A 14,122-nucleotide genomic window follows, 5' to 3' on the forward strand; every position below is an offset into this window, starting at 1 on the left:
CATTTAATTTATTGACTTTAGAGGGAGGAGGGAAAGAGAAACATCGTTTTGTTTCAGTTATTTATACATCCACTGGTTGATTCTAGAATTTTCCCTACCCAGGGATTGAACCCCCCACCTTGACATATGAGGACAACTCTCCAACCGAGCTACCTGGTCAGGGCAGTTGGTTTTTGTTTTTTATTTTTATTTATTTAATATATTTTTATTGATTTCAGAGAGGAAGGAGAGGGAGAGATAGAAACATCAATGATGAGAATCATTGATCACTACTGCCTGCATGCCCCCTAATGGGAATCGAGCCCACAACCCGGGCATGTGCCCTTGACAGGAATTGAACCCGGGACCCTTCAGTATGCAGGTCGAAGCTCTATCCACTGAGCCAAACTGGCTAGGGCTGTTTTGTTTTGTTTTTTAAAAAATATATTTTATTGATTTTTTACAGAGAGGAAGGGAGAGGGACAGAGAGTTAGAAACAGAGATGAGAAAGAAACATCGGTCAGCTGCCTCCTGCATACCTCCTACTGGGGATGTGCCCGCAACCAAGGTACATGCCCTTGACCGGAATTGAACCTGGGACCCTTCAGTCTGTAGGCCGAAGCTTTATCCACTGAGCCAAACCGGTTAGGGCTGTTTTGTTTTTTAAAATATGTTTTTATTGCTTTTTAGAGAGAGGAGAGAAACAGAGATAGAAACACAGATGGACTGCCTCTTGCATGCCCCCTACTGGGGATTGAGTTTGTAACCTTGGCATGTGCCCTGACCAGGAATCAAACCAGTGACCTCTTGGTTCCTGGGTTGATGCTCAACTGCTGAGCAACACCGGCGGGCTGGTTTCTTTTTCTTTTTTTTTTTTTAATTACAAATTTTTTGTATAAGTGTGTCAGACCTAAACATGGCCTGGGAGTGATTTCCTACATTAAGGGTCATCTTGACTGACTTGCTTTGTAGTAACTCTGATTACCCAATTCAGTCTCAAAAATCAAACTGAATAGGACTGTGTACATATAGTTGCTTTAGACCACCAGCAATTTAAACATATGAAAATCTACTTGAGTTTAAATATGGGCTGGCCATATAACTTACTTAAACTGAGACTTTTTTTTAAAGCAAAAGGAGACACTGAAATAACAGGTGTTGATCTAAAAACTGGGACTGCCCCCAGAAAACCAGTACAGCCACTGCTGACTTCTCAAGAGGGCTCTCTCCTCATAACCACAGTTTAATCTTGGAAAGTTCCGCACTCTTCACAGGATATTTTACACCCCATCCTGCCGAGCTCTCTCTCTGGTAGTGTTCTGTTCCCACCACTGTGGTCTTCTGAGTTTCTATTTTCTCCCTCCCCATCACTTTAAATAATGCTGGACCCAAGTGGTTTTGGTAAGGAAGTGAACCACATTGTGGACACCCACCTGCTGGACTCCTTTGGCTTCCTTAGGGTAAGTGGGAAAGAAAAAGGAATTTAAGAGTAATTTTATTCTTTGCAGAACATTCAGTATCACAGAAATGACCACTTACTTTTTTCTCAAACAAGGCTCTTTCAAAATGGCAAATGAAATAGGGAAAACAATCATCTAAGCTGACTACAATAAACTTGTAAACCCAACAATTTTGTACTATAGATGATAGTGTAGTCTGCAGGAGTTAAGGGTATATTTTAAGGTTTTGTTTTGTTTTCAGAAAAACAAAACACCTGGTCAGTGGAATCTCTCAAAAATAGTAGAGAAGCAATCATGGGATGAAGAAACATACCATCTTTCTGTTTCTGATCTGTCACTTAAATTGGAGGAATGGATAATGTTCTCCTGCAGCAATACATATAATATGTAACAATAAAAAATCCCTATTTAATAGTGTAGGGCAGTGTTCGGTCAGCAAACTCATTAGTCAACAGAGCCAAATATCAACAGTACGACGATTGAAATTTGAGAGCCAAATTTTTTAAACTTAAACTATATAGGTAGGTACATTGTTATTAACTTAATTAGGGTACTCCTAAGGCTTAGGAAGAGCCACACTCAAGGGGCCAAAGAGCCACATGTGGCTTGCGAGCTGCAGTTTGCCGACCACGGATGAAGGGTAACCATCAATTTCCACATCAATTGGATATAATTGGACAAAAGTTTTAACCCTAGACTATGCCAGAAAAGACTGGAGAGCTATTTTTAGTATACATAAACACATGGGGTTGATTTTATAATTAGCTATCCTGTAAAATATACCATTAACTTCTCTCAGAAGGCATAGGTTGTTTTTATATAACAAATTTCTGCTACATTTGCTTTTGTAAACTTCAGATCAAATTGTCTCTTGAAAGGTTACTACATATAAAATACATTTTAAGACAGTAGCTTTACGAGTTGTTAATCCTGATTTCAGACAGCAGCATAAAAGGAATTCCTTTGAACTTTTTGGTAACCAAATGCCCTTTACTAATATCATATAGTTGCATATTCCTTCAGTCATTTAGTGTTTATTAAAGATCTACTAGGTGCAAGGCGCTCACCCATGGCCTGACATACTGTATTCAAGTACAAAGAATTAGTAGAACCATTCCAAAGTGTAAGAACACTTTGAAAAAGGACATAAACGCGGTAAGCTGAACATAACAGCCTACATTAAAAAGTGATCTTTTTGACATTCCTTGGGACGATTCTCCCTTAGGAAGTTAGCTGTGTTAAATTCACATCCATGCGTGGCACTGCTTTCTAAGGCAGGATTCTTCTGTATTAAAACCTTACTTCTGTATTAATACCTTCTACATTTGTTTGTTGAATGGAAACATGCTTCTGAGTTTAGCCATTATGCTACTAAACTCAAAATCATTTGCATATTATTTTTAAATTTGTTTTATTAGTCGGATTATACATAATTTTAGCACCACAGAAGGGGAAAGATGTTTGGGCTGAGGACCTATGTAATCTTAAAATAACTTATACCTCATGTAGTCAGTTTAAGGATGCTGCTGCTAAGGAAGATTCAGAAAGAATGGTCCAACAAAAAAAGCTGGCCCAGCTGTGGCTGACATGTGTAATTCTGAGAGTTCCTGGCACAGAACACCTCCATGACTGCTTTCTTTGACATAAAACCTGCAAGACACTTCCCCATCTTTGGACAAACAGTATCTAATAGTTGTGACCTTGGGCAAAGTAAATTCTCCTAAGCCTTGTAAGCCCTGATTTTGGCATCTATAACATAGTGACAACTACCCACATCAAAGAGCAGTTGGAGGATTAAAAGAGAACAAGTGAAATCCCTTAGCCAAGCACTTGGGAAACAGAAGCTGAAATAGTAATCTTTATTTGACCTATAGGAAAACACACTGGGACTCATCTCTCCTTAGTTGAGAAAGGATGGAACTTCAGCTACTTGCAATGTTCTTATCCCAAATTTCCAGATACATTTTTTCCCAGTAGCAATTTGATGTTAAAATTAGCATTTAAGATTTGTTGCATTTTATCACACATTATTCTGATGTCTGGTACCATTATTGCCCATCCTTTTTGGATTGGCTACCTACTGCACATCCCACACAGGGGATCGAGCCTGCAACCCAGGCATATGCTCTAGCCAGGAATTGAACTATGACCTCCTGGTTCATAGGTTGACGCTCAACAACGGAGCCAAGCCGGCTAGGCTATATAGAACTTTTGATAAGAAAATGTAGCCCAAATATTTCCTTACATATATACTCTGCTTACCGCACAATAAAATGGCTTTATTTTCAGATGGCAAAAAATTCAGATTTGAGTCTCCCATGTGTAGGTTTATACCTATCACTGCAAATGAGCAAAGTTTAGAATGTAGGAGGTAGCATATCCTATATAATAAAGAGCTAATATGCTAATTAGACCAAACAGCAGAACAGTCCGGATGACCTTTCGGACGAAGCTGGGGCTGCGAGGGCTAAGCCCCTTACACGAATTTTGTGCATTGGGCCTCTAGTATCTTATAAATATGGAAAACAAACAATACCCCTTTCTAAAAGTGGAACTCTTTTCTTTACTGAACATCACAATTTTCTAATCCTTTACAGGGTAAGGCAAAAGTAGGTTTACTGTTGTTCATATGGAAAATACAATAACTAATAAATAATACAATAAACTTTCATGTACTCACAACTGTAAATCTGTTTTTTGCTCCACCCAGTTTGAAAAGCCCCAAAACTTAAAACAGCTATGACTTACTAATATAAAAATGTTCACAAAACTAATCAGCAAAAAAGAAAAATCCTTCAACCCAAGGTATACCTTCATAATACAACCCCAAATTGGGGGATTAAATAACTAAAATGTTTATTCAACACTAGATAAGTAAATTCAAAGTTGCCTGTGGTGGGGTAGCCATGTATAACAGATGATTTAGATGGGGTAGTTTGGTTTATAAAATATGCTATTTTCTTAGCAAAGTCAGCAACAATCTCGAATAATTCAGATTTATTGTCGGATAATTGTCAATGTTTATATCTGTGATGATGAAAGCAACCCAAGTTTTATATGGCAGATGGAAGAAACAATCCTAGGGTAATATAGTTTTAAAAATCAGTACAGCTGACAAAGGTAACTATATCGTGACAAGAATATGAATTAATGTGTTCCATGGTAAACTCCATCTCCTAAATCTCACCATTCTTCATATCAATCATCTTTAACTTTCTCAGTATTTCCCAATCTAATCATATCTACTTGCTGGTCCTTCAGCTATAAGGTCCCTTTAATTCCCAGATCTTCTCAATGCTTTTCCCCCCCTACTGAAGTTCTCATTACGAAGACTACACTTTGAAAGTTCGGAGGAGAAAAGGAAAAGGGGGAGAGACTATCAAGCCACTTTCTCCCTCATCAGTATATAAAACCACAGAAGAGCTTTCCTGTGTTAAAATTAACATGCTTTTGTAATGAGTAACATCTTAGTGATAGGGTATATTTAATATATGGAAAGTAAATTAACAGAATCTGCCAGGCAGAGAACTAAAAATAGGACTTAGTTACCTCCTGAAATGTCATTTCTATTACAAAACAAGGCTGCTTTCTCAGTTCCCATATTTATGCTCAGTTTTCCAGTTAGTTAATTCCAGTTTTTATATTTAAAAAATCATTTTATTCTAAAAAAAATTTAGCTCATATATCACGGCTCATGAACTTCTAGGACAGGAGCAAGACACGTTTCTCTGTTTTAAATAGAAAATAAACGACATTAGTTCAGTGGACTTTGTTTTAATTCATTCATTGAGACACCTGCAATTGCTAGCAAAAATTTCCAATGTATGCTATTCTAACTTGGAGAAACAACTTTGTGTGCTTTATATATACTTTCCATTCAAACTGGTTTATCAACATGAACTGAAAACTATTAAAATTACCCAGTAGAAGATACATAATTTAAACATCCTACAGAAATGACGTGTTACCAGTAATTTACAATTTTTAAAAACTCAGCCACAAACAAAAGAAGTCAAAGCTAAAACCCAAGATTTTTACTATGAATCAGTGCTTCTATTACCCTTCTGAAAGAAGATATATTTTAATGTGAAGTCAAGGCAACACTAAAAATTTTTCTTTAAACTAACCACCTAACTTGTCCCTAAATTACAAAGAATCAAAGTCTTTTACAGGTCAAGTGCAGTAAACTAAACTGTCCTTTCAGCACAAAGCAGCACTAGAAAAATTAACAGTTATAAATGAGAGTTGACTAGTTTTGCAGTGGCTGCTCCATCAATGACAGACAAATATCAGACCGTATCCATCCAGAGCACAGACACAACTACAAGCTAGGTGTGAAGACAGTGTCACAGGCTTGGCTAAAATGTCCATTGTTTTTGTTACCTTTCTACTTTAAATGAAGTGGATTTTTAAAAAATCTAAATCAGGTCACATAAGTTGACTGCTTAAATGACAACATGATGAGGTACGAAAGCTCTGAATATCCCTAACGTTCAGCAGGATTTACCAGAGATGTATAAATAGCTTATCAGGGGAACTTCCAAATACTTACACTGTGGGGTTAAAATGAATTCTAGAAGAGGACAAGATTAAAGAGGATTAAAAGGGTATTCTCTGAAACAGAAATGAGCAACTTTTCCTTCAGAATTCATTTTGAATAGCACATTAACAAATATAAATCTTCTCTGAGAGTGTGTCCCAACATTGAGTCAAGATGGCCAACTAGCACCAAGAAGTCGTATGTTCAGTTGCAGTTCTCTTGGCAATTAAACTTATTTTTTCGTTCCAGTCCAAGCTCAAATGTAGATCACTGAAGACAGTACTGGAAGCGCTTTTTGCAGGTACAGATTGCAGTCATCATTAAATGAGCCAGAAGGTAGAAACTGTTTTTATTTTATGACAAGGGGGAGGGCAACTTGACTGGGCTATACTAACTAGTAGGAGATGAAATGAAATGATTAGGGAGGGAATAATGAGGTTATAAGAAAAAGATCACTGCCCTTATTTGGGTTAAACAGGTCATGTTGAGAAGATAGTTATTTGTTCAAGATAAGGATGCTGCATTAAAGGGAACATATATTCATATATGCAGGATGAATACATTAGAATCAAGCTGCACCTAATTAAAAAAAAAAAAATGTCCCTAAGTAACCTTTAAAAGTACGTGTTCTCTGCCAGTCACAGAGGGGAAAAGCACCTAGGGTGAACTTTACAATTTAATGAGGACCTTATCAGGACCACAAAGCCTGAAACATCTGTTTAAATGCAGAAACACAGCCTCTAAACACACTGGTTAAGTTGGGAAAATTGGAGGGTTTTTTTTAATTTTGTTATTAAATGAATATAGTTTAGATTACTAAGGATTCTAAATCAATCTTCACCCAGCATTAGAACTGAACCACTTTCAAATCCAAAGACACAGAAGACCAAAGAGAAGCAATAGCCATACAGATTAATATGTGCCCCTCTGCTTTCTGCTCTAAGGAAATCTTCAAACCAGTATCACATGAGAAAATCAGTGTTAGTTCTTCAGCATTCCTGACAACTAGAAAGCACATTCACCTGAAGGCTGGAGGTGAGAGAGCAGATGGTTTAACTTTAATATCTGTGAAGAATGGCGCCAACAGAGGAAAGAAAACCATCCAATCTCAGTAAGAATTAATGCAAATTTGGCTAGAAAAAGCCACCAGGGTTCACTGTGGAAGAACGCATGAAAAGTACTCTGAAGTACACAACAGGTCTAAACATCTCCCTTGTTGCAAGTAGTTGTGTGAAACTCAAGATAAAGTTTTAGTCTTATCTTTTTAATGTCAGTATTTTTTCCCACTTAAAAGGGAAGGAGGAGTCCTCTTTTTTCTGCCACAAAATAAGAAAGCCACATGAATATGTGTGTATTTCCATGACTCTTAGAATATAGAAGTGCAGATCTCCAAAGCCTAGGGATTTTCCTTTAAGAGTGGGCCGTTCTGGTTACTCTTTCCTTAGAAGGATATTCCACCACAGAGAGCCAGAGGTTTTCCAGATGTGTGTAAGAGAGCAGGTGCGCAAGGCAAGCAAATGAGCGCAAACAGTATTATGGAAAACATTTGAGAAGTCAGCTCCATGAGGACTGTGGGCTCCACAAGAGGACGTGACTAGGTAGCCTGGTCTGACACAGGAACATGAAAGCAGTGTATTGCCTCAAAGCTGGAAGCCTTCCATAGGAGCCTCACACTGCTGGAAGATGTACTGCTGCTGGCTAAGGTCAACCTGGGGTGCAATGCTGCTGTCCTCATCCTCGGTACCGAAGTAATGCTCAATAAGATCAAAGGCCTTCTGGTAGATATCCTGGTTTTCATGACTCTGTAGGAACTCAATTTTATCCAGACCTAGAATAAAGAATAAAGGAAAATCTGTTGTTTATCTATAGGAAATTCTAATGAAGCCATGTTTTGCCATATGTTGTCTTTCTTGAGATAACGGAAGACTCTCTTCTTTACTTATAGCTCATATGTATTTTGTAATAGCATAGACAGTATTGCTGGGGATTACATCTGAATACCAGCACATTACAAACTGACATCTTAAATGCATGTGCAAGCAACAGCCAGACCCCAGAAACAGCAATTTCCGTAACAGTCACATCATTCAGTGCCAAGGGCCAGTCTCGGAAGGGTTCCTGCTGGACTGTACCTATGGCCTAATTAATTCCTGGCTCTAGTTCTATCTATAGACGCTGTTATCCAATATCATTACAGCAAAGGTGTAATATCCTTAAATCAGTCAGAATCTATTTCTATTGCTTAAACTTAGAAGTCCGACTAGAGCAATTAGCCAACACATTCCCTTTATTAAGGTCAAGCCCATCTGATCTTAATATTAACATCACTCAAAGGAAAAAATAACATTGCTCAATGGAAAAAAAATACATATTCATATATATATCCATATTAAAATATATAGAAATAAAAAAGTAACAATAGTTACCTCTGTGGAGAAAGATCTCTGGTTAAAGAACATTTTCTTTTTTATACATTTCAAAATCCCTTACACTAAGTAGGTATAGCTTTTGTAATCATGTTTTTAAAAAATAAGTTGTTGCCATGCATTAAAATCACTTAGGCAACTTAAAAGGTTAAAGTACATTAGTAAACTGATGATTAAGAATACAGTAAAGACTGAAATAGAAGAATGAGGAAACCAAGTGACTCTAAGATGAAACTCTAGTCAGAAACTTTTTAGGAACACAGGAACTGAAGGTGCAATGCAAAATCAGAACTCTCAATCTTACAAGAGCAAAGGAGTCAGGCATCAGATACAGTAGATATGGATGTTCTTGAGCATCAGATGGACTAGTAAGAATGCAAGAGTACCCACAAGGAAAAGCAGGGAATTGGGAAGATCCTAAGAGCCTAGTGTAAAACTGGCTAAACTGAAGGTACTTGCTTCCCTTTTATTTACAATACATATTCTTTTCCAAGTCTACATACTAAACATTATCATTCATAAGAGAACAATTTTTGTATATGTTTGCTAATGACAGATGTGGACAGGCCAGAAAAGCAAAGAGAAAAAGAAAATAATTTTAGGACATCTGCTTAATACTCTGTCTTACCATAAGCTTCTTCAATCAAAGCACAGTAAGGATTAATGCCAGTGCCATTTCTTTTGGCTTCTTGTTCTCCAAGCCTCAGGATATTTTCCAAGCCATTTAGGGCAACCTGTACAATCTTAGAGTCCATGACTGTGAGGAGATCACAGAGTGGCTTGATACAACCCAGTTCTACGAGGTACCTAAAGTAATAAAAAGAATACTTTAGTCAAAGCTTTTAATTCAGTAAAACTTATTAGGTTGGTGGAAGGATCATCCTCAACCTGACTACAGAGATAAAAAAAAAAAAAGGGCACCCATTCAACCATACACTACACCTTATCACACACAAAAAGCACAAATAAATGAAGTAGTTCTCTAGCAGCCAGTTCCGTTCTTTTTTCCTTCCACAATTACTGGACTCCAAGAAACTGGAATACTCTCTTTTCTCTGAACATGCGCAACTCATAAAATACAATAGTTTTGTTTCTATAGCTAACTGCACCTCTGAAATATGACACACTTGCTGCAAAAGCCAGCATAACAGGCCCAACAGGCCACTCTATTTTGTACAAAGAACGCTTAAATATTAAAGATAAGAAATCAACTCAATATAAAAATGGGCAAATGATCTGAACATACACCCCAAAGATATACAATGGCAAATAAGCATATAAAAAGATGCTCAACTCGTATACAGGGTATCCTCAAAAAAATGTATACACACATTGAATAATTATAAAGACAGTGCTTATTAAGATACATTTCGTTTTCAAAACGTAATAGAGTCAGCTGTTAAACTGTGTATACATATTTTTGGGACACCCTATATATATCATTAGGGGGCTATAAATTAAGACAATGATACTACAGACCTACTGATATAGCTCAAACCCATAACACTGACAATACCAAATCCTGGTAAGGATGTGGAGCAACAGAAACTCATTTTTTTTGTTTTGTTGGTGAGAATGCAAATTAGAATAAACCACTTTGAAAGACAGCTTGTCAGTTTTTTACAAAGTTTTCTATACAATCTGGCAATCTTAATCCTAGGTATTTACCCAATGAGGTAAACTTATGTTCACACAAAAACCGATACACCTACATTGCTCAGTGGTTGAGCATCAACCTATAAACCAGGAGGTCATTGTTTGATTCCTGGTTGGGACACATGCCTGGGTTGTGGGCCCAATCCCCAGTGTAGGGTGTGCAGAAGGTAGCCGATCAATGATTCGCTCTCATCAATGATGTTTCTATCTCTCTCTTCCTCTCCCTTCCTCTCTAAAATCAATAAAAATACATTAAAATAAATAAATAAAGACCACCATAGTGGTATGTTTATAATTGGTTAATTTAGCATAGAATTATGGATATTTTCTATACTTGAAAACTATCTAAATCTTGTCTTCCCAACAAGAAAGAGCAGAAGCCACATAGATATCTTTATCAGAAAGCCAGTCTATTTCCAATAATTTGGACTATAATATTTTTATAATAATCTTTTTAAGAAAACGCTTCATCTAATTAATAAGGGACTGCTAGAATATTGATAACTAACTTAATTATTATAAATAGCTATGCAAATTTTTTAAAAGGGTAGTATCCATTCTCTTCTCTAACTGAGCAAAATATCCCTGAATACTTTCTGATGAAAGCTACCACAGTATTTTACAAATGTTTTCAAAATATGTATGTGTACAGTTTAACCATTTCAATTAAGAAAACAGATTTGGAGAGGAAAAACCAAGATAGCGGCATAGGTAAACACCAGAGATTGCTGCCTCGCACAAACACTTCAAAAATACAACTAAAAGACGGAACAGACATCATCCAGAACCACAGGAAGGCTGGCTGAGTGGAAATTCAACAACTACAAGGAAAGAGAAAAGCATAACGAGACTCAGAGGAGGTGCAGAGCAGAAGTAAAATACAAAAGTGCGGACTACAAGGAAAGAGAAAAGCATAATGAGACTCAGAGGAGGTGCAGAGCAGAAGTAAAATACAAAAGTGTGGAGGTGCATGCGGAGAGGGCTCGCGACTGAGGACACAATTGTCTTTTTCAATCGGGAGGGAGTCTCAAGCTCTGAGCTCCAGTTCCGTGCGAGTCTCTGGGGACCCAGACTCATATGGGAGAAACTGGACTGTCTGGCATTGGTTGGAACTTGAGCGCAGCTTTCTCTCGGAGGCGCTCGCAGCAACTGCCAGGGCCTCTGAGGGCAGGATTGAGAGCAGCCATACTGCTCACTCCACCCACCCTGTTGATCCCCTGGGACCCCGACCCACCCAAGCCGTGCATGGAGGCTTTTGCATATGAAAGGCCTGGCCCTTTGTAATCAGAAAATTACTTAACAAACTGCAGTTGGCCCAAGGCCCCAGGGCAACTTGCATTGCTTTACAGCTGGCTTCTGCTGGGTAGCCTCAGACAGAGGCTAGATTAGCACCTCCTTAGATCCAAGAGCCAGTGTACCCAGTGGTCAGAGTGGGACCATCCAATTACAACTCCTCAGATCCACAAGGGGCATACTCAGGGGGCAGATTCAGTGAGCACCAAAGCCCCACTGAAGCAAGTCTTGCCCCAGAAGGGTGTCTTCAGCACAGAAGTTCTCCCACCGTAGACACAACTGATTCTCACAGCCAATTGGCGTGGAGGTCAATTCCTCCCAGTGTTACCTACAACAATCAAGGCTTAACTACAACAAGACTGTGTACAAAGCCCACAAGGGGGTGAACCAAGAGTGTCCACATCAGGTAACTGGAGAGGCTGAGCCACTGGGCCCTATAGGACACTTAGCACAGAAAGCCACTCTGTCAACACAGTAAAGCATAAAAAATGCGGAGACAAAGAAACAGGACACAAATGACAGAAATGGAGGAAAGCAAACTACTGGATATAGAGTTCAAAACCACACTTTTAAGGTTTTTCAAGAATTTTCTAGAAACCGCCGATAAACTTAATGAGACCCTCAAAGAAATCTAGTGAGACCCTCGATATTGTGATAAAGGACCAACTAGAAATAAAGCATACACTGACTGAAATAAAGAATATTATACAGAATCCCAACAGCAGGCCAGAGGATCGCAGGAATCAAGTCAAAGATTTGAAATACGATGAAGCAAAACACACCCAACCGGAAAAGCAAAATGAAAAAAGAATCCAAAAATATGAAGATAGTGTAAGGAGCCTCTGGGACAGCTTCAAGCGTATCAACATTCGAATTATAGAGGTGCCAGAAGAAGAGAGAGAGCAAGATATTGAAAACCTATTTGAAGAAATAATGACAGAAAACTTCCCCTACCTGGTGAAAGAAATAGACTTACAAGTCCAGGAAGCGCAGAGAACCCCAAACAAAAGGAATCCAAAGAGGACCACACCAAGACACATCATAATTAAAATGCCAAGAGCGAAAGACAAAGAGAGAATCTTAAAAGCAGCAAGAGAAAGACAGTCAATTACCTACAAGGGAGTACCCATACGACTATCAGCTGATTTCTCAACAGAAACTTTGCAGGCCAGAAGGGAGTGGCAAGAAATATTCAAAGTGATGAATAGCAAGAACCTACAACCAAGATTACTTTATCCAGCAAAGCTATCATTCAGAATTGAAGGTCAGATAAAAAGCTTCACAGATAAGGAAAAGCTAAAGGAGTTCATCACCACTAAACCAGTATTATATGAAATGTTGAAAGGTATCCTTTTAAGAAGAGGAAGAAGAAGAAAAAGGTAAAGATACAAATTATGAACAACAAATACACATCCATCAACAAGTGAATCTAAAAATCAAGTGAATAAATAATCTGATGATCAGAATAAACTGGTGATTATAATAGAATCAGGGGCATAAAAAAAAGAGAAAGAAAACAGATTTGGTATAAAGAGACCATTAATAATTATAAATCTGAATTTGAACATAAAACTTGACTATCAACTGTTCCAAATTTCTATAGTATTGCACATGACTGCCATCTGGTGGTGGCATACTTGCAATCATGGTACATACATTAAAGTCTCAACATTGTCCATTCGTTCTACACTTTAAGTGAAACAACACATAATAAAATCAATTTTACCACAGGCTCATTTATATAAACAAGAGTTAAGTTTCTGCACTATAACAAAATGGTATTCAGTCTTCGATTAATAACCTGTCCATGATGAACTTTACCAAAATAGTTGTTGCATGTATTAACAACCTATTTATAATTTTACTATTTCAGGTAAATACTTATCTTCCATACTGGATCAAATTCTGAAGTGTTAGGATTACTTTACCTTTTCATTTTTAAATTTTCAACAGAGCAATAAAAATTAGCACTGATTCAGTGCCTACATTTAAACTGCCAAAGCAGCAATATGAGAGGTAGCTGCTTCTCCAATACTACATATGAGGAAGGGGCTGATGCTTTAACTCTCATCCGAAACCATCTTCCCCATAAAGAAAGTTAAGGCAGCCCTATCTGGTTTGGCTCAGTGGATAGAGCATTGACCTGTGGACTGAAGGGTCTCAGGCTCGATTCCAGTCAAGGGCACATGCTCTGGTTGCAGGCTCAATCCCTAGTAGGGGGCATGCAGGAGGCAGACAATGATCCTCTGTTATCATTGATGTTTCTCTCTCCCTCCCTCCCTCTCTGAAGTTAATAAATATATATTTTTTTTAAAAAAAAAAGAAAGTTAAGGCAAGCTAAGAGTTGAGGATTCAATTTTTTCTTCATCACTACTTGTTTATTCTATCTGAGATACTGAATGTCCATAATTTAGCATTTAACCCTTTGTGGTCTAATGTTATTTTTGGAAATCAAACAGTCTGGTCCAAGTTAATTGACGGGATTGAATGTTGAACTTTTTAACGTTCTTACTGCTCGACATTGGACCTGCTCCTAGCACCTGGTCTGTCGAGTCAGCCTCGAGGTTGGACCGAAAAGGGTTAATTATGTAATATTCTTTTGAGAAATTAATTCCTGTCCACATCTTTTTTCCAAATTACAGTTTACATTCAATATTATTTTGTATTAGTTTCAGGTGTACAGCATAGTGGTTAGACAATGATATACTTGACAAAGTGTTTCCCCAGTATTTCCCGTACCCACCTGGCACCATGCATAGTTATTACAA

At 37.8% G+C, this 14,122-nt stretch overlaps 1 protein-coding gene across 2 annotated transcripts in view; it reads right to left on the bottom strand.

Annotated features, from left to right (window-relative positions):
- Positions 1-4,421: 4,421 nt before the first annotated feature.
- The window catches only part of KPNA1 (karyopherin subunit alpha 1), an 82,562-nt gene continuing 72,861 nt past the window's right edge, over positions 4,422-14,122 (bottom strand). Inside the window, exons 12-13 of one of the 2 annotated variants that reach the window (XM_036351852.1) lie at positions 9,034-9,212; positions 4,422-7,807 (exon numbers count right to left, since the gene is read on the bottom strand). In XM_036351852.1, the coding sequence (XP_036207745.1) occupies positions 7,620-7,807; positions 9,034-9,212 (367 nt within the window). In that variant the 3' untranslated portion in view covers positions 4,422-7,619. The remainder of the gene's footprint in view (positions 7,808-9,033; positions 9,213-14,122) is intronic. The other variant, XM_036351851.1, reaches the window with a different exon arrangement.

Source organism: Myotis myotis, unplaced genomic scaffold, assembly GCF_014108235.1.
Source record: "Myotis myotis isolate mMyoMyo1 unplaced genomic scaffold, mMyoMyo1.p scaffold_m19_p_2, whole genome shotgun sequence".
NCBI classification, from domain to species: domain Eukaryota; kingdom Metazoa; phylum Chordata; class Mammalia; order Chiroptera; family Vespertilionidae; genus Myotis; species Myotis myotis.